Below are 25,563 nucleotides of genomic sequence, written 5' to 3'. Positions count from 1 at the left end.
ATGGGCTTTTTGCCACAGTAGTACTCTGCCACCAGACAGGGGAGCTTTCATCCCAAATGCTGGGGTTTTCTCGGCTGCTGGAGGTATTAGATGGGTGTCCTCTCTGAGGTCTCCACACGCTCTGGCAAGCTGGACACACACCCCAGAACCTCCATCCTAGACTGCAATCCAGATCCAAGCAGGTTAAAGCAAGAGCGATTACCCCTCAGACTGGTGCTTGGTCCCCTTACACTCTGCAGGCCAGGAGCTGAAGCTGCCACCTGGTGCTGGCTGGCTATGTTGGTGTCTCAGCGGCTTTTCTCCCTGGGTGTAAAAGCCACGCACTCCCACTTACGGGTCCCAAAGTTCAGACTGTACTGACCTCTCACTTTGTCCTTTGTGTCTATGTGTTGATAATTCTGGAAATGGCCACTGCTGCTGCTGATCTGGAGTCCCTCTGGCTGGTCAGGCCCGCCCTGGGGCTAAAGCATTGGCATGGTGCTGGGCTTGGCTCCCAGAGCACTGCGCTGGATTCCTGCTGGCCTGCCAGGGTGTCCTCGGTGGGAGGTTAGCTTTTCTGTGTCATTTTGTGGGTTCTGCAGCTCCAAAGTTTGTTTAGAGTCCCCTTTTTACATGAATTGGGGAGGATAGAAGCTGGAGCTGCCTACTCAGCCATCTTGGCTCCACCCCCCTCCCCCCCCCCCCCCCTTGAATTCTAATTAAATTATCCTATTTGATGAGGCATTTGTATTAGGCCATAAACCTTACCTTATGTCTGGGCCCAAACCTCTGTTACTAGACTTTCCACCCTTGAGCCTATCAATATATAAATCCACTCTTGAACTGGCCTAGCCAGCCATTGTCCAGCAAGTTCCCACCCTTAATCACTCATTGACCTCATCTGACTTCTCCTGAAGACCCTCCCCAAACTCCTCCTCTAGACCACCCCTAGATTTCTCCCACAACTTTCTGTATATAAGATCCCATCTTCTCTACATGTGTGAGAGTGCCATAGAATGACCTGGCACAGGTTTACTCTGTGTCCAATACAAGTGAACTTTTAATAAACTTTACTTTTCTTTTGCTGAGAAGACTTGAGTCGAATTCATTCAGCAGGACCCAGTGTGTTGGTATTTTGGGGTCTCCAGAGCAACCCTAACCCTCTTTATGGGTAACCTCTTCACTACCACTGAGAATTTGCTGCCTTTGGGGATTTATTTGTACCCCCTTCTGTCATGGAGTGCAGTACTGAGAAGTATTGTCAAGAAGATAATTTCTTCATGCGCAAATTAAATTCATTATGTGATCAAGCTCTTATCCCATATATACTCAGCTCCTCCCCCCATCATGAGAATATACTTTAATTGTCATTTTTCCTTTTACTTTCTTGGGTAAGACTCTCTCCTTCTGTTCTCACCACCACCCCCCACCCCATTACTTCCCTTTATGTTTTTATCCTATACTTTCATAGCTCCTTCTCCCTTCCCCAGTTTTGTTGAGAAACTAAAGAAACTACTAAGCTCACCTGTGCTTTCTCTACGTCTTACCTTTCCTTACTCTATCTTTGTTTTTTTTTTAATGTGTTATCTTTCATCCCCACCTTGTAAATTAATGGAATCATTAATGGAGGAGGGAGGTATTAAAGGGATTTAGGTCCAGGAGTATTAATTCAGTTCTTGCTTATTCCCTTTTCCTGATTTTTAAAGTCTCTCTTAAATCTTTAGTCTTTTAGAATTTTTTTTTATCCCTTGATGATTCATCTTTTTTCTTTTAGCTCTCCATTTAGCCTATCTTTCTAGGGAAAAAAAAGTCTAGAAATAGAGAATTTATTTATTGTATCCTTCACTTTACTTATTTTTGTGTTTATTTCTCTTGTTTGGAGTATTTGAATATCAAATAGTCTCATCCTGAGGTGGGACATAGGGGAATACCCAGGGATGCCTCTCATGCTTCTTGTTTGTTGAGGGATCATCTTTGTCCATTCATTTATTAAGATCAGCTCATTAGGGCGAGTTATCTTTATAGTCTGGGTGCCTTTGCTTTTTTGAATATCTTATTCCATTCTTTCCTCCAGTTTCTTGTGACTGTGGATAAATCCCATGTTATTCAAATTCGTGTTCATTCATATTTGAAGGTCTTTCTTCTGGATTCTGAAAAAAATGTGTTGTTTAACCAAAAAAAAAATTTTGTTGTTAACTGAAATTGTGAAATTTAACCACCATATGGAGTTTCAGGGATGGAGGCCCTTCTCCCACAAACCTCCCTCAACCCCATTCCCAACAGTGATATATGGATTTGATCAAACAGCCTTGTTATCTGATTTAAAACATTTTGGCCATTTTAAAAAATTTCTTGCAATATGGTTGTTTACGTTGTTGTTTTTTATTTAATTGTTGTATTTTAACTGGAGATGTATAATCCTTAACTTATCTCTTCATATCCTGTCTTAAAGATTTTTTTTTTGGTTTATTATAGAATTCAAATATTCTTTTAATGTCATTGCCTTTTGATTTTCTTTCCCTTTTTCTCTGTCTGTATTTTTAAGTTCCATATCTGTTGTTTTCTCTTTTAAAAACTTGATTCTTTGGAGATCTTCATTGTGTCTTCTAAGGTCTATAATTTCTTGCTCTTTTAAAATTTTGCTTTGAGATATTTGATTTCTGATCTTAAATTGTGCTTAATTTGGCCTAACAATTTCATTGTGATTGTTGTTGAATTTTTTTGCTCTTATTTAATGGTTACTGGGTATTTCATAGAATTCTCATTTTGATCAGGAATTTTGGTTTATTTTCCTTCATGGTATATATATTTATTGTCCTCTGACTTTTCTTTGACATTTTACTCAAATTCCCTGTCTTTATGAATGTTTCTATTCTTTTATCAGCTTGTGAGATAGGTTTTTCATCAGGCCTTATCCCTTGGTATTTCAGCCCTATCCTTGTACACTCAGACATTTATGTCTTATTTCCATTCTTCTCACTCTTTGACTCCTCTTACTCCTTTCCCTTCCACAACTGTACAGACCATAATACTCCTGTTTTTCCCCCAGTCTAGGTATCTTCAGCCTCCTTGGATTAAATGTGTTGGGGACTGGCCAGAGCCAATTTCTGATCCCCTTTCCCTCAGTCTTGGAAACTCTTTTCCCTCTGTTCAGCTCGGTATTGTTTTTGTCTTTCATCCCTGCCTCCTTCAGTTACTTTCTATTTACTGGACTTTTCTGTGCAGAATCAGTATCTTCAGTATCTTGTAAGGTGAGGGAGATTTGAGCTGTCACTGTTATGGGGAGACCAAATAAAGTGCACCAAAACTATGCCCTGAAGCAAGTTCTAAAGTATACTTAGAAGTTAGGGAGTGTCTCTAGCACTTTGACTTAAGCCCCCACTGTTAACCTCCATTTCTGTTTAAATACTTTACATCTATTAACTTATACAAAGGAATATTTACTTTGAAAATATGGGGTGGCCAGGTGGAGCAGTGAGTAAGAGCACCGGGCCCCAGAGTCGGGAGACCTGGGATCAAATCCGGGCCCAGAAATAATTGGCCGTGTAAACTTGAGCAAGTTACTTAACCCCAATTGCTTTAAAAAAAAAAAAGAAAATATGGCAAAATTAAAATTCAGAATTCCTCCCTCTTTTCCACCCTCCTTTCCCACCCCCCAGCACCTTGAGGGGTTAGCTCAACCATGTTTGTATCTAAATGCAGCATCTTACTGTATGAGGCTTTGTGTGGAGTACTGCTGGACTGAAACACCATTGCCAAACTGGTAAGCTGTAAAACCCAAGTTCCCCCAAACCTCCTGTTTTCCCTTAGTTGACTGACCAGGACCATTTTTCAGAATGTCTGCATTTACCCTAATATCTCTCCAAGGTTCTTTGTCAAGACTTCTAGCAGACTCCCTAGGCTGTTTCCATAGGGAGATGTCTGTAGAGATCCTCTGAACATGCACCAAACCTCATAATTTTTTAATGATTAAAATAATTTTTTTCACCCTGTGTGGTATTTATGGCTTATATTGTGAATTCAGCTTTACTTACTCAGTATGTGGCACATAATCCCTTTTTCTGAGGTTTTCGGCCGTGAAGTTTGGATGAAAACAACTATTGCATCCTCTTGGCAGATTATTTGATCTCCCATTTTCTCTTAAGCACTGCAAATTAGGTCACCAAGTATTCAGGCAAGTACCTTCTTGTACTTTCCATCAGAGGTCATTTTTTCTCTCACCCAAATGCCATCATTTCTTAACTTAAGGTACATTTTAAAAAGCCATTGCTCTTTCAGATTGTCTGACTTGCTTCTAAAACTTCCTATTAGAATGTCACAGGGACCGCCTGCTTTTCTGTTTGTATCCCTTGGGCTTAGCACAGTGCCTAGAACCTAATAAGCACTTAATAAATGATTTTACTTTCATTCATTCATTCATTCACTCACCATCTATTCTTACTGTTAATGGCCCAAGAAAACTAGCTGTTTTTCCTTCCTGTTCCTTTGCTGATGAGCTTCTGTTGCAAACTTTAGACTCTTGGCCTCTTTCCACTTCATTTCTTCTTTGGTCCATTTAGGTTTAGATAGATTTGTAAGGGTAGAGGTCAATTGATTGCTGATTGCCCCATACCACTTGAAAGTGATTACTCTCAGTAGGTGGGAATGAGTCAATCAGAACTAAGTGAGTCAAGGAGACTGTTCCAAAACTGGGGGAAGTGAGGAGAGGAAGGGCTGGTCATTCCCCTAAGAATTTTAAGAACTAGGGTAAGATTGACAGAATCCAACAATGGAGAAGAAGGGGTGTGACAATCCAGAGTTGGGGGTGGGTGGGGGAAACTGGCAGCCCAGGGGGCATCTAGTGAAAGGAGAAAGAGAAAGTAGGACTGAGCTATGGGGAGGTAGATCTTGGGGGGAGGGTTGTTGACTACCTCTATAGGAATCTTAAATCCCAAGAGTATATGATACCACCACTTGTAATCAAGGACTGAGAGGAGTTCTAAGAAGGAGTCTACTCTTTCTCCTACTTCTCTTCCTGTGCCTGCCTTTGCCCAGTTTTCTTCCAGGAACCTGACTTTTGCCTCAGCCACAAAGAGGCCAGAAGATAGATAGAAATGTAAAGTAAGAATGTGGAAACATGTTTAATATGTTTGTACATGTATAGCCTCTATCAGATTGCATGCCATCTTAGGGAGGGGGAGAAATTTAGACCTCAAAATCTTGTAAAAGTGAATGCTGAAAACTAAAACTAAATAAATAAATTTAAAAATGTAAAGTAGGGCAGAGAATCCAACATATGCCTAAATGTTAGAAAATTTCCGAACTAGGATCTTAGAAATATTGTGAGTATTCTCCTGACAATTTTTGTTCAATATAAACTTTCTCAAATAGCAAAAGAAGGAATCTTGTGGAATTAAAGGGCTGTCATAATGTCCCTAGGCTTAAAACAAGCTAATTATTATAACTGTTAAGAATAGTTAGATAAGCAAGTATTTATTTAAGCGCTTACAATGTGCTTACGCTGTGGTAAGCACTTGGATTACAGACACAAGTAAATAAGACAGTACTCTCAAGGAACTTACATTCTAATGGACTCCGGAGAAGTGGGAAGGATGTCCACTCTGGAGCAAGGCAATAACTTGAGGTGTCAGTTGAGCCAGGAATAGAGTGATCACGGCTGGGGACTCCCAAGTTATGATTGTCTGCTGGAGGTTGCTTCAAGTTTTTCTAGGAATTATGATCATGTGTTTTGTGTGTGCTACAAGACTTTGGAGGCTTCAAAGTGTGGTTCATAAATCCACAGGTCTTATTCATTCTGCATCCTCTTTTCTTTGAGTAGTGACTTTAACATTGAAATTCTACTCATGTTAAATATAAATGATTTGCTTTTTCATGTTGTGTAGAAAATTGTCAATATAGAAGTAGTTTTGTGTATTAAATTTCTTAATCAGAAGACTGTCAAGTCTTTCAGTTGCTGAAGACCAGATTATGTAATAGGTCATTATTTGGATTAGGGTTGTGTGATGGTGGCAGAAATGTGCTTGGGTTTAGACAAAAAATACAACTTTACTTTTGTGTATATAAAGTGGAGTTACCTCCCTTCTTTTCTTTTCCTTTGCAGTAAATTGGAGGTGCTTGCCTCTGTGCCTTCTGTGCTGTGAGATTCTAATATTAAATGCACATTGTCCTCAAGGTTCTCCTTTCTGCTCTTTGTTTTCCCAAATCCTCAGTGGTCTCATATCATATGAGATGGAAATTATTATGCAAAAAATTTCTAGTACCAGAAGGGTCTATTTTCAAGGTTATTCCCAGGGATTTGGTTTAAATTATAAATATATTTTAGATATGTTCTTTTCTTTTATGTCTGAACTATTTTTATAGCTTTCCTTTTATCATTAAAAGAAGTCATGTTGTTATAAAAACAAATGAATACATGTACAATCAGGCTGCTTCCTCTTGTTCCGGACATAAGATGTTTTTTCTCATCCAGGCATGTGAGGAAGGAGCCCTTGTGAGGAAATTTTGGTACTTCACACAGAGGGAACAGATAGATATGTCTTGTGTTGACAGTTTCATACCATTTGTTATTTAGATTTTAAGTTTCTTGAAGGCAAGGTCCATATCTTATCCATTCTTTGTAATTATATGGTAACTAATTATATAGTGATTACATGATAACTAATTATATAGTGATATATATATATATACTGTATTATATAGTAACATATATACTATATTATATATAATATATATGCTATTATGTAGTCACTAATGCAATTTGGCACACTTGCTTAATGATCAATAAATGTTTATTGTAGTAAATGAAAATGAACACATTTCTTGTGGGTCTAATACATATACATCACATATACATCAGTTATCTTCACACCTCAAACTCTGGGTCTACTTGCTTGCCCCATCAAACTACCCTGGGGTACTTTTTCCAAGAGAAGAATAGAGGGTCCTCAGAAAATTCTCGTTCAGGTGAATGGTAAGTTAGCAAATCTATTTCCTGGTTGCTTTTACCAACTGCTCTTGCATTGTGGAAGGGTGCTTATCTCTTTGGGGTCAGTGCAGAAGGGTAACATACCAGCCGTAGCACTCATGCTCTCTCCACCCTCCTTTACATCAGTGTTTTTCCACACATAGCTCATTCCCCCTTTTCTGGACTCAAACGAAATTGAAGAGGATCCCAGACTTCTGACCTCCTCTTCCTTGGGAAATTCTCCTGCTATTGCATCAACTATTGAGCTTCTCAGGGTTCTCACTTCATATACCCTTGAGTTTGTGTCTCCTGCTATACTTTCTCTAGCCCTATCATTGAGGCTCTGTACTGGCGCTGAAGTAGCCGGGGGCAGCCTTCAGATGCTTCATACCTTTATTGCCTCCCATTCACTATATTTAACCTTTCACGTCTTTTTAGATTTTTGACAATATAAGCCAAAGGTCTTTTCTGACCACTGCTGATCTTCCTCATGTGTGTTTGAGAAACTAGTTTGATCTGGTTGTCTTCTCCTGCCATGAGATTTAATGTACCATGAAATGGAAATAAAAGTCTAAAAATGTGTTCTGTGGTAATTCCTTAGCTCCCTGGTCAGTTAACCAATAGATGTTTAGAGAACACTGACTTTTGAGCAAGGCATTGTGCTAGGTGCTGTACAAAAATAAAACATCCCTTACCCTCAAGATATTTGCATTTTGTCAGGGGAAGCAACATTGTACACATGCCAATAAATACAAATCTATACACCAACACAAAGTAATTTAGATGGGGCCAGGGAGCAGTACTGGGGAAGGGTGAGGGCATTTCTAATATAGAAAGTGGCACTTTAAAGAGAGCTAAGGATTCCAAGTCAGCATTCTTTAATCACTTAGTGTGTGCTGGTCAATGTGCTAAACCTGGAGATACAAAGAAAGATAAATATTTGGCTCTAATCCTCAAAAAGCTCATTCTAATGAGGGAATTAATGTATAAATAACTCTATACACGTAAAATATATACAACATAAATGGAAGATAACCTCAGAAGGGAGGGACTAGGGCTTGGGAGGCAGAGGTAGAGTATTAGCAGAAAAGTTCTCTTACAGAAGATGAGATTTGAGCCTTGAAGAAAGCTAAGAGGCAGAAGTGAAGAAGAACATTCCTAGCACAGGATATAATCAGTGCATAAACATGAAGATGGATACTATGTGTGAGAGAGTAAGGAGGATAGTGTAGTTGGATCATAAAGTATGTAGAGGAGAGCAGTGTCAAATGAATTGAAAGATAGGAAAGGGCCAGGCTGTGAAGGTCTTTAATTACCAAAGATTTTATATTTGCTCTTGTAGGTAATAGGAGCCACAAGAGGTTATTGAGTAGGAGGGTGGCGTGGTTAGACTTATGCCTTAGATCACTTTGGCAGTGGAGTATAAAATGGAGTCGTTGAGACAGGGTGACCAACCTGAAGGCTGTTGTAGTAGTCCAGGCAAGAAATGATGAAGACATGAACTAGGGTGGTAGCCATGTGAATAGAAAGAAGGAGATATAAATGAGAGGTGTTGGGAAAATAAGAATGATAAGATTTGATAACAGGTTGGATGTGTGGGGTAAATGAGTGAGTGTCAGGAGTCAAGAATGACACCAGGGTTGTGGGCCTGGGGGCCTGGGAGGATGATGGTATCCTGGATGTTAATAGGAAAATTGAGAATGGGAAGAAGTCTGGGGAGGGAAGAAAGATAATGAGCTCTGTATTGGACATGTTAAGTTTGAAATCCCTATAGGACGTTCAGTTCAGTATGTCCAAGTATGTCCAGTTGGTGATTTGAGATCAAAATTCCAGAGCCATGTTAAGAGCTGGATATGTAGATTTGGGAATCATCTGTATATGACATCACCCGAGGACTAGGTGCTGGGGCAGAGCCTTCTGGTTCTGAGAGATGAAGTTAAGGAGCAAGTACGTTCCAGGCATGGAAGCCAGACTGTGCAGAGGCCTGGAGAGAGACAGTAAAAAGTTGTATATGCAGAATAGTAAGTAGGAAGGTAGAAATGGTAGAAAGAAGACATCGAGTCACTTGGTCAGACCTGGGTCTTGATCCTGATCTTGATGTTTCATTTTTTTTTTCTCTTACAGTGTTCAGTAGGAACTCTGGATTACATTTTTAAACGATGCCAGTTGGCACTGCAGAATGTGCAGGATGACATGGAACCCAGAACTATACATTTGAGATCCCTGGAGTCATCGGTTATCAGGCAGGGGGAAGAAATTCATAATGAGGTAAGGATGGTTGAAGAGATGATTTATGCAGGTATTATGAAGAGTTTATTAGTGTCAGGTCTCAGATACATTCCTTATTTCTATATTATTTCTCTGGGGTGTATGAGGGTGTTCAAGGAGGAGTAGCATCTCTGGGGGTGAAGGCTACTGAGCCCTTTTCAGGGCTGCTTATCTACCCTTGGTGTCCACTTCAGCCAACTCTCACCTGTTGCTCCAAGAAGCTGTAGCATGCTCGGAGCCCACACCCCAGTAAACCATCTCTACAGTTGGAGAGTGACTGACACACCTCAAACCAGTTTATAAGTCAGGGGAATGTCTACTCCAAGCTTGGGGAAACTTCTGGAGGAATGGGTGGATGAGAACAGTTTTTTTTTTCCTATGACCATAAAGGCAGCTGAAGCAGGCACTGTGGAATGCTTAGAGCCTTGGTCAAACATTGAAGACACTAAGGTCATCTACTGAATGCCCAGCCATCGCCAGTCAACCTGACATTTGGCCTGCCACTGGATTTCAGTGACTCTAGAGAGAGTGAGGTTGATGACTTTATGCAACTCTGCCTCACTTAAATCCAATTCATGTGCTAATTAAGACATCACCCTCATTGTCCTCTTAAAAACAAAGGACAAACAACAAAATTATATTTCTGTCTCTGTATTTTAGAAGACTGTATTGTTGGTTCTCAGGCCTGTATGTCCCAGTTAAAAGGCAGTCTTGATCCTCAAAGGAATGGTGATTTACCTGTTTATAAAACTTAAATCCAAGGATTCATTTCAATTCAACAAGCATTTATCAAATTTAACCATGTTACCCACTCTCCTCCCATTCACTCAACTCCAGTGACTCCCTGTTGCCTCCAAGATCAAATACAAATTCTTATAATGTTAATGGGGTATAAGATCTTCCTCTTTCCCCCATTAATAGGCCTCACATGGAGCCCATTAAGGGAAGCTTGTTTAGGGGAGGCTTGCTTGTAGGAAGGCTTTCACTCCTTTTGATAATTTCTAATTAGGCACTGAGTCAGGAGGGTTGTAATGCCTTCTGGCTCTGAGAAGTATATATATCATCTGAGGTGGTATTTTGCTTTGGGGGCTCGCTTATGAGAAGAATCTTGTGATAACCTGGTGAGATTCTGAGTGGTTGTATGTTCAGAGCTCCCCGACAGCTCAGATGTAAAGACTCCCTTGATTCAGGGATGTATGTAAAGTGTATAGCAATATTGCTTTGATTCAGGCATTTGGAGCCCTTTCTGTTGGTCTTTATTCCTCTGCTTGTATTTTCTCTGAAGTTCAGGGTGCTGACTTTTCACCTGCACTTGTGAATGTAATTATAAAAGACTGTTGACCCCTTAAATAGCTATCTTTCCTACTAAAGCAGATCTAAGAACCTGTGTTAGCAGCCATCCTGGGGTATGCCAGTGTGGTTGCCACTACAATTCTTCATTTTCGTATTTAATACCTTTCCTAATCTGGCCTCTTCCTACCCATCCAGTCTTCTCCTTCTTTACACCCCCAATGTACTCAGCAGTCCAGTGACTGACCTCCTTGCTGTTCCTAGAACTAGACACTCCTCCTCCTGACCCTGGGCATTTTCCGTTGCTGTCCCCCATGACTGGAAGTCTTTCCTTTATCATTTCTACCTCTTAATTTTCCCAGCTTCTTTCAGATTTTGGCTGAAATTCCCCTTTCTACAAGAAGCGTCTCCATGTTCCCCTTGATGCTAGTAACCTTCCTTTGTTGATTATATCCAGCATCTATCTTATTTGTATGTAGATGTTTGCATGATTGTGAGCTCCTCAAGAACAGGTGCTCTCACCTTTCTTTGTATCTTCAGCTCAGGGCCTCACACAGACAGTAAGCACTTATTAAAATGTTTTTTGACTAACTGCCTGCTGATACCCTCACCCCCAATCCTATAATGTGTAATACAAAATACAAAAAAATGAAAACTCTTGCTCTCAGAGAACTTGTTTTTTATTGGGTAGATACAACCTTCACAGAAGTATATAATATACAAAGGAAAAGTAATGTAAGAGGGAAGGATAATGAATAAATGAGATCGGGGAGGAAGTGTGAATCATAAGTAAGGAAAAAGTACATTGCAGTCAGTCACTTATCACTTATTAAGCACCTACTATGTGCCAAGCACTGGTAAAAAACAATCCCTGCTCTCAAGAAGCTTGCAATTTAATTGTGAATTGCAAACATGAGGGGTTGCAGCAGATTCACTAATCCAAGCCTTTGCTAGTATTGTGATTCTGTGTAAAGGAGCAAAAATGAGGCCTCCTTTCTAGAATCTAGAGTATGGTAACCAAGAAAACTTCCAGGAATCATGGGATTAGAAGTTCTAGCAGCATGGTCATTTTCCTGGCTATATTAATAGTGTACAGATTTGAATTCAATGATTTTGGTTTGTTTCGCTTCCTCTCCCTTCCCCCCCAAAAAAGAAAACCAAAACTCGACTTGAGGGGCCAAGCTAACAGTAGATGCTATTCTTGAATACACAGGTTGGCCTCTCTTCCTCTTCTATCTTTTTCTGGCTTCTTGTCATGTTTTATTAGCATCAAATGAGGAAAAAAATAAAGCTGTATACACAGATTGTTTATTCAACAGCCAGAATATTGTCATTTGAACCCATCTGCTTCAGAATGTGTCTGGCAGGTTTTGTTTTTTTTTTTTTACATTGTGCATATGGGGAGTGATCAAGAAACCTTAGCTGGGTGAGGCAGGCCAGCAACCCGAGGTTGAATGGAGACCTTGAATCTGTGTTTTGTGTGTTCCAACCACCCTTTTCTGTGATGGCTCTATCTTTGATTTTTCAAGGTCATCTCCTTATTTGAGAGATTAATTCCACATGTCGAGGCATATTGTCAAATATTGTTCTCTTACCACACAAGTAGGCCTGAGTTTCAGTGTTTGCCCACTTGTGTGTGCTTAGTTCCTTGCTGTTAAATGAAATCCTAAATGTATATAATAGCTATCCACTTCTCTTTTGTTTTCTTCACCCTTAAAGACCAGAGAGATGCCTTTAGTTTATTAATTATAAGATAAAGCTTTGCTCTTCTAAGTAACACAAGTTTCAGTCTGTATGAGCTTAGAAGTGTCCCTTTTTTTTCCTATGACTTTAAATGGTTTCAATTAAATTAAAGATTTATTTAGTTCTTGCTGAGTTCTTGCAAAACACTATGCAAGGCTGTAGGTGAGATACAAAGTTTAAATTAGACATGATCCCTGTATTTCGTGGAGCTTAGCATTGTACTTTGGAAGGCCCCATGGATTTGTATAGTCTGGTGTCACATCTCAACTCTCAGGTCAATTTCTTCATATGAAAAGATGAAAGAAATTTAGGAAATTTCCAAGAGTCCTTTTAACCTCAAGCTATTATCTCCTTCAAAGCTATTGAAGTGAGTCGTGTTATATCAAATTGAAACAAAAATATTATATCACTTTTTTAGTAGAATGTAAGCTTCTTGAGGACAATACCTTTTAGAGTTCTATCTTTATATCCTCATTGTTTAGCATGGTATCCTGCCCGTGAGATTAGCTTAATTAATGTTTGTTAAATTGGGTTGAGGTAAAGATTGCATTTATCAGTAACTAAAAAAGTAGATAATAATTCATAGCGTATTTATTAGAAAGGTGCAAAATGAAGTGATATATGATATCCAAGGTGGGAAAGTCCTGATACTTGGAAGAGGTCGGAGAAGGCTTTCTGGATGAGGTGGTGTTTAAGTTGTGTTTTACCATGTGGATTAGAAATTCAAGAGTCCAAGAGAGAAAGGATGATTTTCTAGGTCGAGGACTCAGGAGGAGGGAAGCTGTGGAGACAGGAAAGCACAGGGCTTACTTGGGTATAAAGAATAGTCTGGTTTGCTTAGAGGGTCAAACATATGATAAAGAGAATGAAGTGGTAAAGCTGCCAATACAGAGTGGAGCTGCAGTGTGAGGAACCTTGAGGCCCAGGCAGTGGGGTTTGAAGTTCCCTTGGTAGTTTCACAGCGGCTTGGAAGGAAGAGAGAATGTGCCTGTGGAGACTTACTAGGAGGCAACAATCCAGGTGGGTGATAATGAAAACCTGTACTAGAGTATTAACAGTAGTAATAGAAAAGAGCTGTTCAGGGCTTGAGATAGAGCTGAGGTAGAGTGGACAGCATATGGTAACTGTTTGGATATGAGAGGGAATTAATCAAAACCAAGGTTCCAAACAGAGGATAATAGTAATGTCACCAATGGAAATAGTATAGTCAGAAAGAATAGGTTTAGAGAAGAAGATAATAAGCTTTTTTTAAAGCATATTGCATCTGAGGTAGTGATGCCACATCCACAGGGAGATGGTCTGTAGGTAGTTGGAATGTTGGACTGAAGCTTGGAAGAGAGAGGTCAGGGCCAGAGTGAAATTTCCAAGGGAGAAACAGTAGTGGGAAATGGTGGGATAGGAGGGTAGGGGTAAACAAGCACAGAACCTTGAAACACTACCTTAAAGAACTGGAAAGAAGACAAATCTGATAGAGTCAGCATGCCTAGGACAGGGTGTCAAGTCAATAGAGTCAAGTGTTACTAGAAGATGTAAAAAAAGATTATGACTCTAAGGAGACCATTGAATTCAAGATGAATTGTAAGGGGTAAAAGAAGTCATGAGCATCTTTTCAGAAGGGCTTGCTTTGAAGTGTTCCCTTTTAAGTTCCTAAGACATTCCTAAAGAGAGTTTGCTTCACAAACTGAAAGCTCTTCCACTTTCTGAAATTGAACTCCCTCTCTGAGCTACAGTCAAGTGAAAGTTATTCTCCTTTGCTTTATGAGTCTTTTCTAAGGGAAAAGTCTGCCTATTTGTATAATTTTTCTTAATAAAACATTATTATACTCTTTATTTGCCTCGTTTTACTCTTGCCAACCTCTTTGTTATTTTGTTTGCTTTTTTCATTAGACAGTGGGAGTAGGTTGCGTTTGTCCACCATATTGAGTAACATATTCTTCCTCCTGATCCCCAAGAATAAAGTTGAAGATGCGAGGCTATTTAGAGAAGACTAGACTACAAATTATCTGGGTGATTTGCAGTTATCTAGAAGTCTTTCCCTCCTTTATACTTGCAGTAGAATGATTGGGTACTCAATTTTTTTATCAATGCTAATTTTTTTTATCAAACCTATTGTGACCATTGTAGTAGCCCACTGTAGCTATCTGTGGTCAAGGCCTCAATCTCTAGTTGACTAGATTTTTAAAAATCTTGTTTTTACTATTACCTGCTTCTCTAGTCTTTGCTGTTAGCAGATTTTTCATTAGTCTAACTCAGCCTTAACTATACAGTGAGAAACTCAAGTTCATTTGAAGGGAGGTTTGTATAGTTTGTCTCATGTGTCACAGCTATGAAGAGTAGCACTGTTCAAAGCCACTGCAAGGCTGACGTGCATTTTGAGTGCTTAGTGAAAAATGAAAGCATGGCAGGGGACTGGTGGGTACAAAAGAGAGGCAATATAGATCACCTCCATGGGCAGCATTTAATAACCAGTGCCTTTGAATAATTGACTGAGATGCAGTACACAAAATGTCAAATGGTGCTGGTGGCCTTTACTACCCAGTATTGACTGGTTTTCTGAAAACAAGCTTTTAATCATGATGCGAAGAACACTCACGGTGGGTTGATGTTGGACATAAGTGTATAGCCGTTTTACCCCTTTGCATTCCTTTGATTTCATTGACCTTTAGGACTTATGCCAGCTAGGTGAACCCATACTGAACTCAGTCTTCTTTGTCTGAGAGGAAGATTTTCCTAGATTATAAAATCTGTTATTTAGCTTGTGATCAGGAAAGATTTTCTGGTTAATCGAGTTAACAAGTGCTGGATTTGGAATCAGAGGACTTGAGTTTGAAGCTGATTCTCTCACTTCCTGTGTCACCTTGGGCAAGTGGTCTTTATCTGTGTAACAAGGAAGTTGGATTAAGTGACCTATACATAAGACCCCCTTTCCAGCACTAAATCTTTGATCGTAGGGCCTTAATTATACATATCATAGATGGATTACCAATTTGTAGTTAAATACAATCCAACAAAACACAGCACTTAATTAAGACTAAGCATTATTCTCTCTTTCTTTGATAATTCAGAAAACCCCTCAGGATCTCAAAATGTTTATAGGTCATGATCCATGAATATTAGTTATTTTACTATTGATATTTGAAAAACTCAGTAATAGGGGAGTTATGATCACATGTATGAAAATTGTGAATCAAAAAGGATCTAGTGAAAACTGTGCCCCCGCAGTATATCTCCCTGTGATCAGCTTCTTAGGTTTATTGAGGTTCCCTTCACCCCCACCTACCCCCTTTGGCCTCAGTTCAGCTGTTGAAAGCTTTTCTTGCACCTCTACTCCATTAGTTATAAGAATTCTTGGAGAAAATGACCTCTAGAGAAGGGATAAGGACTGTGGCCCTGGATAGTTGGACATATGTCAATCAGCATTACTGGACTTCGTTTTTTGAGTCTTAAGTAACAATATTTCACTTCCATACTTAAGAAGTTCAACCTGTCTCAGCTTTTGTTGTTGTTGTTTCCAAAGGGTATGCAATTTCTGCTTTGCACCTTCCTTTCCTAGACTCTGATACTTAAGATGTCTTATCCTCATTCACACTCCCCGACTCAACCCAAGCAGCTGGGGATATGCTTTACTCCTCTAAATTAATTTCAGTAAAAGAGTTAGCTGCTTTTCTTGGCATGGGTGGGACCTGATTGAAGTCCTGGAAGAGATCCAACGTGGTTTCGTCTCCATTTCATTGAGATGAAAAGCAAGGCAATGAAGATAAATAAAATGTACAGTAAATGGGTTTGATGCCAATAAAGATTCTGCCTCCTGAGGAAGAACTAACATCATAGATCAAGCTCCACTGGGAGCTCTACAGAGAAACTCGATGGTCAGGTTGTGGGAAGGGACTTAAGACCTTCCTCACATGTGTGTGTGTTTGTGTGTGTGTTTTCCTGTTCATAATGAAGCCAAAGCCAACCCAAACAAACAAACTGCCCCCCCCAAAATTAGCCATGTATGGGGGAAGAAGAAGAGACCTTTGTCAGTAAGAATGGGCAGGGTGCTCTCTTTTCTCAGTTTTTTGCTAATTAGATCCCTAGATGTGTCATCATCCTGACTTAGGTAATCAAGGTTTGAAGAAAGTTTAATTTACACAAGTGTGAAGTTGGTCTAGTGTCATGTGGTATCACAATTCACTTCTTGTCATAATCTGTTTGATTTTCTGGAATATCACAACTGTCAAGATTGGTAAATTTTGTCCCTTTCAATAGAAATCACCTGACTGAAGATCTGGACCCTTTTTTAACTCTTGGTGCTCTGCCGATAGATTATTGTAGCATGAACAAATTTCACGTGAACTTCATTAGAAAGTCTTTGTTTTTCTCATGATAAATGCATGGTTGAACATGTATTCTTTTAGTTGAACTACACTTGTAGTCCTCTTTGAAAATACTTAGTTTACTTCTGTTAACTACTATCTTTTTAATACCACAGATAAGTTCAAGCAACTGTTGTCTTAATATTGTTCACATTCCTTTTTTTGTTTAAACAGCTTTCAGTGAAATCAGTTCTGCATATCAAACAAACATTTAGTTAATGTAAACTAAAACCTTTTCAGACTTTTGAAGTTGCAATGTTTATACTTAGTGTTCTCAGGTTAGGTATTTAAGCCATTTTCACCATTGTTACACCTTCACAAGTTGCCTTTGTTTGCCTCAGGAAAATTCAATATGGATAAGCCAAAAAAAAAATTCTTTGTGGGAACAGGTGATGATTATAACCATGTTGACTCTGTATATGGAACATAACTACCATAGCCAAGCTAACCAGTAAGACCTATACATTTCTTCAAAAAGGCATAGATAAAAAGAAATTTTTTAGAGTATGTATAGTTGGTGCACAGAGGGTAAAAGGCCAAGTATATTTTCTAATTGGAGATAAATAAGGAAAGACTTGAAAATAGAGAGGAAAATATTTGTTGACCCACACAAAGGTTCCTTCAGTCCTCATCTTTGTCAGCAGTTACATAAGGAGTAAAATATATTTTTCAGCAGCTTTACCACCATCTTGGAACATATTACTATTTTTATTTGCTGAGTGGGAGGGTGATGAGTTGCAGGACTTACTTAGAAGCTATATCCAGTATCCCTGAATATATATATATATCCCTGAATAATTTTTGTGCACATATGTGTGTATGCATGTATGTATACATACATGAAGGGCAGAATGATATAGCAGCTAGAGAGCCGATTTCAGTCAAGAAAAGCTCAATTCAAGTTCCACCCTTGACTCATACCTGCTGTTTGACCCTGGGGTAAGGTACTTAATCTCTCAGTCCCGGGGAAACTCTTTGAGACAAAAGTTCTTAACCCTTTTTTTTTTTGGTCATGAACCCCTTTGGGCAGTCTGATAAATCCCTGGGACCCCTTCTCAGAATTCTTTTAAATGAATAAAATGAAATACTTAGGAATACAAAGGAAACCAATTATACTAAATTAGTTATTGCAATTTTAAAAAATTTCACGGACAAATATTTCTAAAAACATTTCAGATTAATAACTCCTGCTCTAAGACTCTAAATTATAGAACAAAAGCTTATATATGTGTATTAGTAGAAGGAACTTCCTCACTTCAAGTTTCCTATACCATTGAAATCTTGGATACTTCTCAAATCTTTATATAGGATAAACACATATACATATAAAATCTATGTGATCTATAGAAATTTGACATGAGCCTGTGATTTAATCAATATATAGAAACTCCCTCCATTGATGATTAGCATTTTGTCTGTAATTTATAGTCTTTAGTGAAAAGCTGAGGATGTGGAGAGAAGTGATTTGGCCATGGTAACACAACTGGCAGGACAGATGTAGAATTCAAACCCCTGTCTTCCCAACTTTAGAACTGACCCTTGTGCCATGCTGCTTCATAGCTGTTCTTGATCTTTGTTGTTCATTTCTTCTTTTTCTTTAGCACCTCAAATCCTTTTTGGGTATGATATCTATCTCTCTTAAATAGTGGATAAGTGATTCAGGTTATAATGCCCTTCTCTGTTTTCTACATTTAAGATGCTTAAAAAAAATCTGATATCTTGAAGGATTTATCAGTGTGTGTTATGTATAACTTAAAAAAAAAAACATTTTCACTAAAGGTTTTAGGCAAAAACAGTCCTGTTGTATTGCATCCCTTCCATAATTCAATTCTTTGCTTTCAGCCTAGTCAATTTACACCTATGGAGTTTGGTTTCTTTTTTAGTGTAGGGATTCACTGCTTCTAACTTCAGGAATATTCCTTTTCCAGTTTTGAAAAATGAGTTTGAGGCCCCAAATGAAATTAGAAATTGTTTATTAACCTTCTTCCTTATTTCCATTAAGTTACTGTATGAGACTTGAATTGTTAAGACATAGAACCTTCCATGTCCAAAGCCAGCTTAATCACAGTAGTTTTCTTCTATTTGTGGCCAACAGGTAGAGTTTGAATGGCTAAGGCAGTTTTGGTTTCATGGCCATCGCTACAAAAAGTGCACAGATTGGTGGCATCTACCCATGTCTGAACTGGAAGGACTATGGAAAAAGATGGAATGTGTGGTAAGTAATTTAGTGCTGAGGACCCTATTTTCAGAGATGTGTACTACCACAATGAAAAAAATGCATCTGTATGCTGATTTCCCCACAGATACTTTGCCCATGATCAATCAACTCTTCCAATATCAGTTAATTCTTAGTTAACTCTTATCTAGGGTTCTGTGGGTACCACTTGGCAGTGAAAAAACCTGTTAAATTTGATAAGTTTAAAGATTAAAATAAACTCAGAAAAAGCAATGAAAGGATTGAATAAACTCTGGGGATAGATAATAGCATTTCAGAGTACTTGATATCTAAGTACCCTAAGTAATCAAGCAGAGCGACTAGTGGCTGTTGTTAATTTCCATTTTACAAATAAATAAATGGAGTCAGGTACTGGGCCAAAGCCCAGGGGGAATTCATGTCAAAGACAGGATCAAAATTCGCAGATCTCTAACATTTCTTTCTTCAAACTCAGACCACTGAACTTTGTCAGTTTCTCTCTCTTCCCCACCCTCTTTCCCTCCTCCCTCTTTTTTTTTTTTTGCATCTTACTTTTAATAACACAAAGAATGACATTTTCCCACAAGTAAATTAATGCATAGGTTGTTGTAACACTGAGCCTGAGGCAATGGCAGTTGCAACTAAACCTCCATGCTGTTTGAAAGTTTACACCTGAATATAGCCTGTTGCAGATTAATGGGATTTGGGTGAAGGCATCTTCCTATTCAAATAAAGTGTGAGTGCCTATTTCTGACAGTCTCCACTTAAGCTGCCATGCCATCTTCAGGATCCTGACTTAATTCCTATCCATGTTGGGTGTGTCGGAGCTCAGGATTGGAAAATAGGGACATACAGAGTTCAATTAGCAGGAAAGAGAAATTTTGCTGTGTTGTTATTATCGTTGTTGATTTTCAGCTAACAACAGTAGGGGTGGGGTTTGCCTTAGACTTTAGGAATTGCGTGTTTGACATCTTCAGGTATTATAGATATCATCCATAATATATATTATAAATTCCCCTCTAAAGGTCCTGTGATTCAGTAACAGTTTAGTAACAGAAGAGAAGCCACAGCCTTCAGTGAAAAGAACCTAAGGGAACAGCCAATTTGGGAATCCTCCAGAGCTAGTTTTTCTACAATTGGTGTGGTATTACTGTGTGCTCAGATTGAAACAGTGCCCTCAGTGTCTCTTCTTTCAGCATGACTCAGAATGATATTTATCAGTAGGGACTTACTGTTTGGGACAAGACAAGCTGAGAAACTGCTTGTAATTGAAGTTTAACCTTGAAAAAAAATGTTTTATGAATCTAAGCATTTTAATCACACAATTAGTTTGAGCTATCATAGGAAATTAAGTAAAATGATAATTGGATATGTTCATTGTTTTATATCCGGTAATGTATAATATCTAAGAACTCTGGGGGTAGGGATGGGGAGTAGGAATAGAAAAGAGAGGGTATTAGATGGATAGAGAAGGGGGAGGTTAGTTCGTTAATTTAAGATCCTATTTTTATCCCTCCATGGTCTATCCTTTTTTTTTTTCCCTTCAATTTTAAGCAGTAGGGGGCAATGTTTAGCTACCATTTTGAGACAACAGAATTCTTGGCTTTGAGGAAAATGCATAGAAATGTACCATTAACTGTCAAGAATTATCCCTGTTGCTTCAAGTTAGCTGTAATCTCTAAGATTCCATAACACAGGAAATCAGTTGTGGGTTAACAAATTCAACAGCAATTTAACATAAAAAGTGCAGTGTTTGGAGCACATTTGGATTCTATAGAATTAGGTTAATCAAAAAAGCATTGCTGAATGTACTCCCTTGGCTTCTAGGCAGTATATTACTCAAAATTATAATAATTTTCAGTGAATAATTATGCTTTTTCTGGTCATGTAAAATAGCATATGTGGGGGATCTCTTCTAATAAATGGACTCTGTGTTTTAAAAAAAACATCATTGATTTTTCTCTTTTGGAAGCCAAACCAAAAATCCTTAACAGGCAATGAATGCATCCACTTTTTGCTTATGATTTAAATGAGATTTGGAAGTAGTTTCATGTGTAGAAGAGACTTAGGCAGCATTTTTTTTTTTTACTTTCAGCATTCCCACTTTTACTATGTGTTAGAAGGCAAAGGGGGAAGGTGGGGCAGAGGAAGAAAGGAAAATGAGTTCTTAAATAGCTTTTCCTCTATTAATGGTAATTACTTCACATGTTATAACCAGTCATATTTCAAAAAAACTTATCAATTGTCTAAACCTCATGGTTCTCCCCATGTGAGCCTTTCCCTCTTCCCCTACCCTACCCCAGCCTCTACTTCTCACTCCTTGTTCCAGCAAGCACACATTTTTATCATGCTGTTTATTCTTGGCATTTCTCTCCCTGAGGATGGTTTTACTCTGCACTTGCTCTTGTGATGTAAATGTTAAACCTTATATTTGAATGACAGTATGATAAAATTTCACATTTTCCCTGAATATTACCTCATGAATTTAGAGACATTAAACCTGAAGTGCATAGCCCTCCCTCTACAACCTAAGTATCTCTCTAGCCTTTCTCTTTCCTCTCTTTTTTCTCATCCAAAAGAAGGACTAAGGTTATTCAGATGCTTGTATTTTATTAAAAACAAACAAAAAAACCCCATGACCACTCCCTTATCCTAGATTAACATATTATGGAGAGGCTCTTCAGGATGTGTCCACTGAATTCAAAGAAAGAGTTACCATTTGAAAGAGACTGTACACGCTTTGCTTTCTGGGTAAAGAGAAGTATGAAAAGCTGAAATCTCTTGTGATGTGAGGAAGTGTTAACTGTAGCTGTAGATTCAGTGGATAGGCCATTTGTCTCTCAGGGTCTGGTATCATTCGTGCCTTGAAAAACTGACATTTATTTTACCTATAAAAATGTTTTAACGCCATCAAATTCATGAGGATACAGAAAAAGACGGTGGAATGTGGAACCTCCTAAATTGATGGGATATATTCATTTTCTTTCTAAGTCGATCATTTCAGTAAAGACCAGTGGACATACTTTTGGAATTGTTTCCAATAGAAACATTTAAAGAATATTACTTATTTACATATGGGTGAGGAATTGCTTTGTGCTTGTGTATCTGGTGTTCCACTAAGAAAGAAAAGACCCGCCCTGATGGTTTGGTGTGTTATGATAAATTGTGTTTCCTGCCTTGACAATTTGTTTTTTCTGAGTGGTAGTGTATTTATATGGCAGTTGGCCTTAATAACCTTTATTGACTTGAGTGGATAGAAGCCAAGACTAGGATTATTAAAATGTATCTGTTTCAAGGCAATGCAAAGTCACAACATATATAATTATGTTAGGTAGGCTACAGGCTCCATTTAATCCCACCCATTTATGTTAAAATTTGGCAGGAAGAGCAGAGTCATGGCATTGAAAACATTAAGAGATGCAGAAAATGAGTGAAAGTTTTATGTAATGACGTTCCATTTGCTTGTTGTTAAAGCTCTTCATGAGGGAGTGGTGAAGCTTAGTAAAGTTAAAGATGACCTTTTCATACAAAAGTTTTAGTTGTTTAATTTTAAAATGTCCAATGACATTTTTCTTCTTGGTTTGAAATTTCTTAAAGCTACTATGAAAGCTTAATTTCAGTAGCCTATCCATTTTAGTTTAGATATGTATTCTAAATACAGGGTATATGGCCATAGGGAATGAAGTGGGGGTGGAATAGTTTGTTTCTAAGGGAATTAATGAAACTATTATAGCACTTTTGGCTTTTATTTTAAGCTGAGAGATAGAACAACGTGGGTTTTTCAATTTCAATATACCAGAGCAGTTTCTGCTATCACAGCTAAAGGTAAAACTAAAGGTACCATTATGCATTATTTTGGGGGGGAAGAAGTTTTAATTCAAATTAAAGATTGATTCCTGGTTAGTTATAAATATTTAAAAATATACATTCACTTTGGTATTCCAGTTTTCAGATCCAGTATTTCTGAGTTACTGGAAAAACCCTCTACAGTAATTCAGAATTTGAAATTAAAAGTCTGATCATTCAGATTTAAGGCTTAAACCCCACTCTCCCTTTCTCTGCTGTACTCAAACTCAGCAGAGTGACTCAGGCATACTATAGGCTAATAATTGAGGCTAGTGGACTAGGCCCTTGAATGCCAGAACAAATAAGAAGGTTGAGATTGAGAGGAATACTCTTACATTGGGACACTAAGGATTGCCTTTTGGCTCAAGTGGCCTAAATCCCTTCCTCAGTTTTGCTCACTACAGACTTTTGAAGCAGGCTTTGAAAACAAGAAGATGTGTTGGGGTGGTGGTAAGAGACACAGAATAGAAGATTTAAAGAGTAAAATTTTTAATAGTTTTATCAGTAATTGTAAAAAGTATTTAGTTGTTTTCTTCCCTTTCTCCCCCTCTTTCCACTTATTGAAATTTTCTGGCTCATGTTTTTCCATTCTTCTTCTTAGTGACTATAGTTATTAATGAATCAAAAAAAAATGTTATTTAACCTGCTTTTTTTGGTGGGGATGGGGGAATTTACAATTCCAAAAGAATTCAGGCTTAAGACTCCAAAACAGAGTATGTGCTGAAAGCACAAAGAACTGTATTTATGGTTCCCTTTGAAGTGTTTGTGTGTGTGTGTGTGTGTGTGTGTGTGTGTGTGTGTGTGTGTGTTTGCAACAGGATAAGGAAAATTTTAGAAACTGTCTGATAGTGTTCAGGGTAAATACTTAAACCCCTTTAGAGAATTTCACACACAGATACTGTGCAGCAGAAAAAAAGGGATACTTATGTTTCTTAAAGCTGCTACAGCCTACAGCTTTGTACTTAAAGACAGAGGTGTTGAATAGAATTCTATTGAGGATACATCCAGTGACAATATCTCCTGGAACATCAGAGCAAACCAGTGGGTAGGACTTTCTATTTTTAACCCTTCCATGAGCGAGTCAGTGGAGATTTGAGCTTTGTTAAGATGAACTGCTTGAACATGCCTGTTTTGTACACCAAGAATGTAAGGAGGCGCAATCCCCCTGTGCCTCCTCTCTTTATACTGGAAGAACAGGGCCCAAAATGCCGAAGGTTATGAGACCGTGACAGGAGCTAGAAAATGCCAGCTGTAGGCATGGCACAGCCTTCCCTCTCCCAACTGGAGTTTGTGTATGGAGAGAGTGAAACCAGAATGGATAGACAGGCTCTTAGTTTCAGGTTTGATTACCCCAGATGTTGTTGGGTTGTGGCAATCTTTATTGCATACACTTAATTAAAAGGTGTGTATTTATGTATTGATATATGCATACTTATGTGACTATTTTGTATCTGTGTACTTTAAACTGTTCTTCTCAGAAGAAATTAAGTATGTAAAAATTAAGATTTTTAGTAAAGCTATAGATATATTCTATTTTTCCCCAAAGGTGCTAACTCACTGTTTGAATTTATTTGCATTCATTTTGACTAGCAGATTGTCACCATGTTTTTAGGAGGGCTCTCAGACACCTTGGTGCTGGAACAGTGTGTCATTGCGTTCAACATTGGAATTGTCTAAAAAATGCAGCATACAAATAGGTTTTTTTTTTCCCTTTAGCTTTTTCAAATAATTCAGTTTAGGCTTCCTCTGTACATTATTGCAAGTCCTTTAACTTTGAAACAGGCCAGAGGTTTAAGTACTCCTTCATCTTCAGGTTTAGTAGTTGTTCCACAGTGCTTTCTTTTCAGTTCTAGATCTGAACAGTAGGAAGGAAAAGAAAATACCCATCATTGGCTAGTCCTTGTTCTCCAAAACATTCCCAAGATTCCCTTTTAGATCAGTCCTTTTTGTAAGTAGGTCCTTAACATCATTGCCCTCTAACTAAGGTTGTTGCTAGGATCCAGTGAGATGTTATATTTATGAGCTTGCTTTGAAAGGGGGAAATAATGGTCTTTGACAAATTCAAGGTAGCAGGAGTAGAATCTTAGGGAGACACTAACACTCAGCTAAAAACAACCCATATGTATGATGTAGCACTGATAATAGTAACAATAACTACCCATAATAATAAAGCATATGTAATTGTGTTTGTATATACTGTGTATATATGTATATATACATATATATGTATATTTTAAAATTTTCAAAATGATTTACATATATTATCTTGTTCCCTCCACCCTTCCCATGACAAAGATGCCTTCCACTGCCAGAACCCTTCATCACTGATGATTTCTGCCAAGGAACCCTTCCTTCCATTGAACCCTTCCTTCTTTCTGTGGTCAGAACTATAGATACTTTTTTCCCCTTACCCAAGCTCTCATCACTACCCAGGAGAACTGCACACATGAGAGGGCTTTCCTTAGCCCTCATATACACACCTATACCAAACTTGAACTCAGGACTTAGTACTTTCCATTTTCCTTTTGATAGCTCTCGCCCACAACACTGTTGTATTAGCCAGTCCCCACTCTGTTCCTCCCTAATCCCCCTTCCCTGCCCAGTTTATATACCCATACCAAATTTCTATACTTAAGGTTCAAAGGGGTTCAGGTATGCACTTAGAGGAACCTATGGCTCAGGACTTCTTTTAGTACCTTCTCAACCACATTATGGGTTTTGTAACTTTCATGAGTTGGTTGACAGTCTAATCCACATTTATAATATTGTCTGTCTGTATATATATATATATGTACAAGGAACTAAACTTCTTTCTTACAAGTAGACTTCTGAAAGAGAATCCCTTCATGAATTACCTGTATTCTTCCTCTTACTAGCCATCATCATGCTTCTCTTACCATTATTGTCTGCAAGACAGCTAC

At 38.3% G+C, this 25,563-nt stretch overlaps 1 protein-coding gene across 7 annotated transcripts in view; it reads left to right on the top strand.

Moving 5' to 3' along the window:
• The window catches only part of FTO (FTO alpha-ketoglutarate dependent dioxygenase), a 431,971-nt gene that overhangs the window by 173,857 nt on the left and 232,551 nt on the right, over positions 1 to 25,563 (top strand). For 4 of the 7 annotated variants that reach the window (XM_069082477.1, XM_069082479.1, XM_069082478.1 and 1 more), the window contains exons 6-7: positions 9,068 to 9,211; positions 18,698 to 18,817. In XM_069082477.1, the coding sequence (XP_068938578.1) occupies positions 9,068 to 9,211; positions 18,698 to 18,817 (264 nt within the window). The remainder of the gene's footprint in view (positions 1 to 9,067; positions 9,212 to 18,697; positions 18,818 to 25,563) is intronic. The other 3 variants (XM_069082482.1, XM_069082481.1, XM_069082480.1) reach the window with 2 other exon arrangements.

This window comes from Petaurus breviceps, unplaced genomic scaffold (assembly GCF_028583685.1).
Source record: "Petaurus breviceps papuanus isolate PSGF00001 unplaced genomic scaffold, PetGlider_PUasm1.0 171, whole genome shotgun sequence".
Lineage (NCBI taxonomy): Eukaryota > Metazoa > Chordata > Mammalia > Diprotodontia > Petauridae > Petaurus > Petaurus breviceps.
Note: the sequence above shows the minus strand (reverse complement) of the source record. Positions and strands in the feature narration are given on the sequence as shown.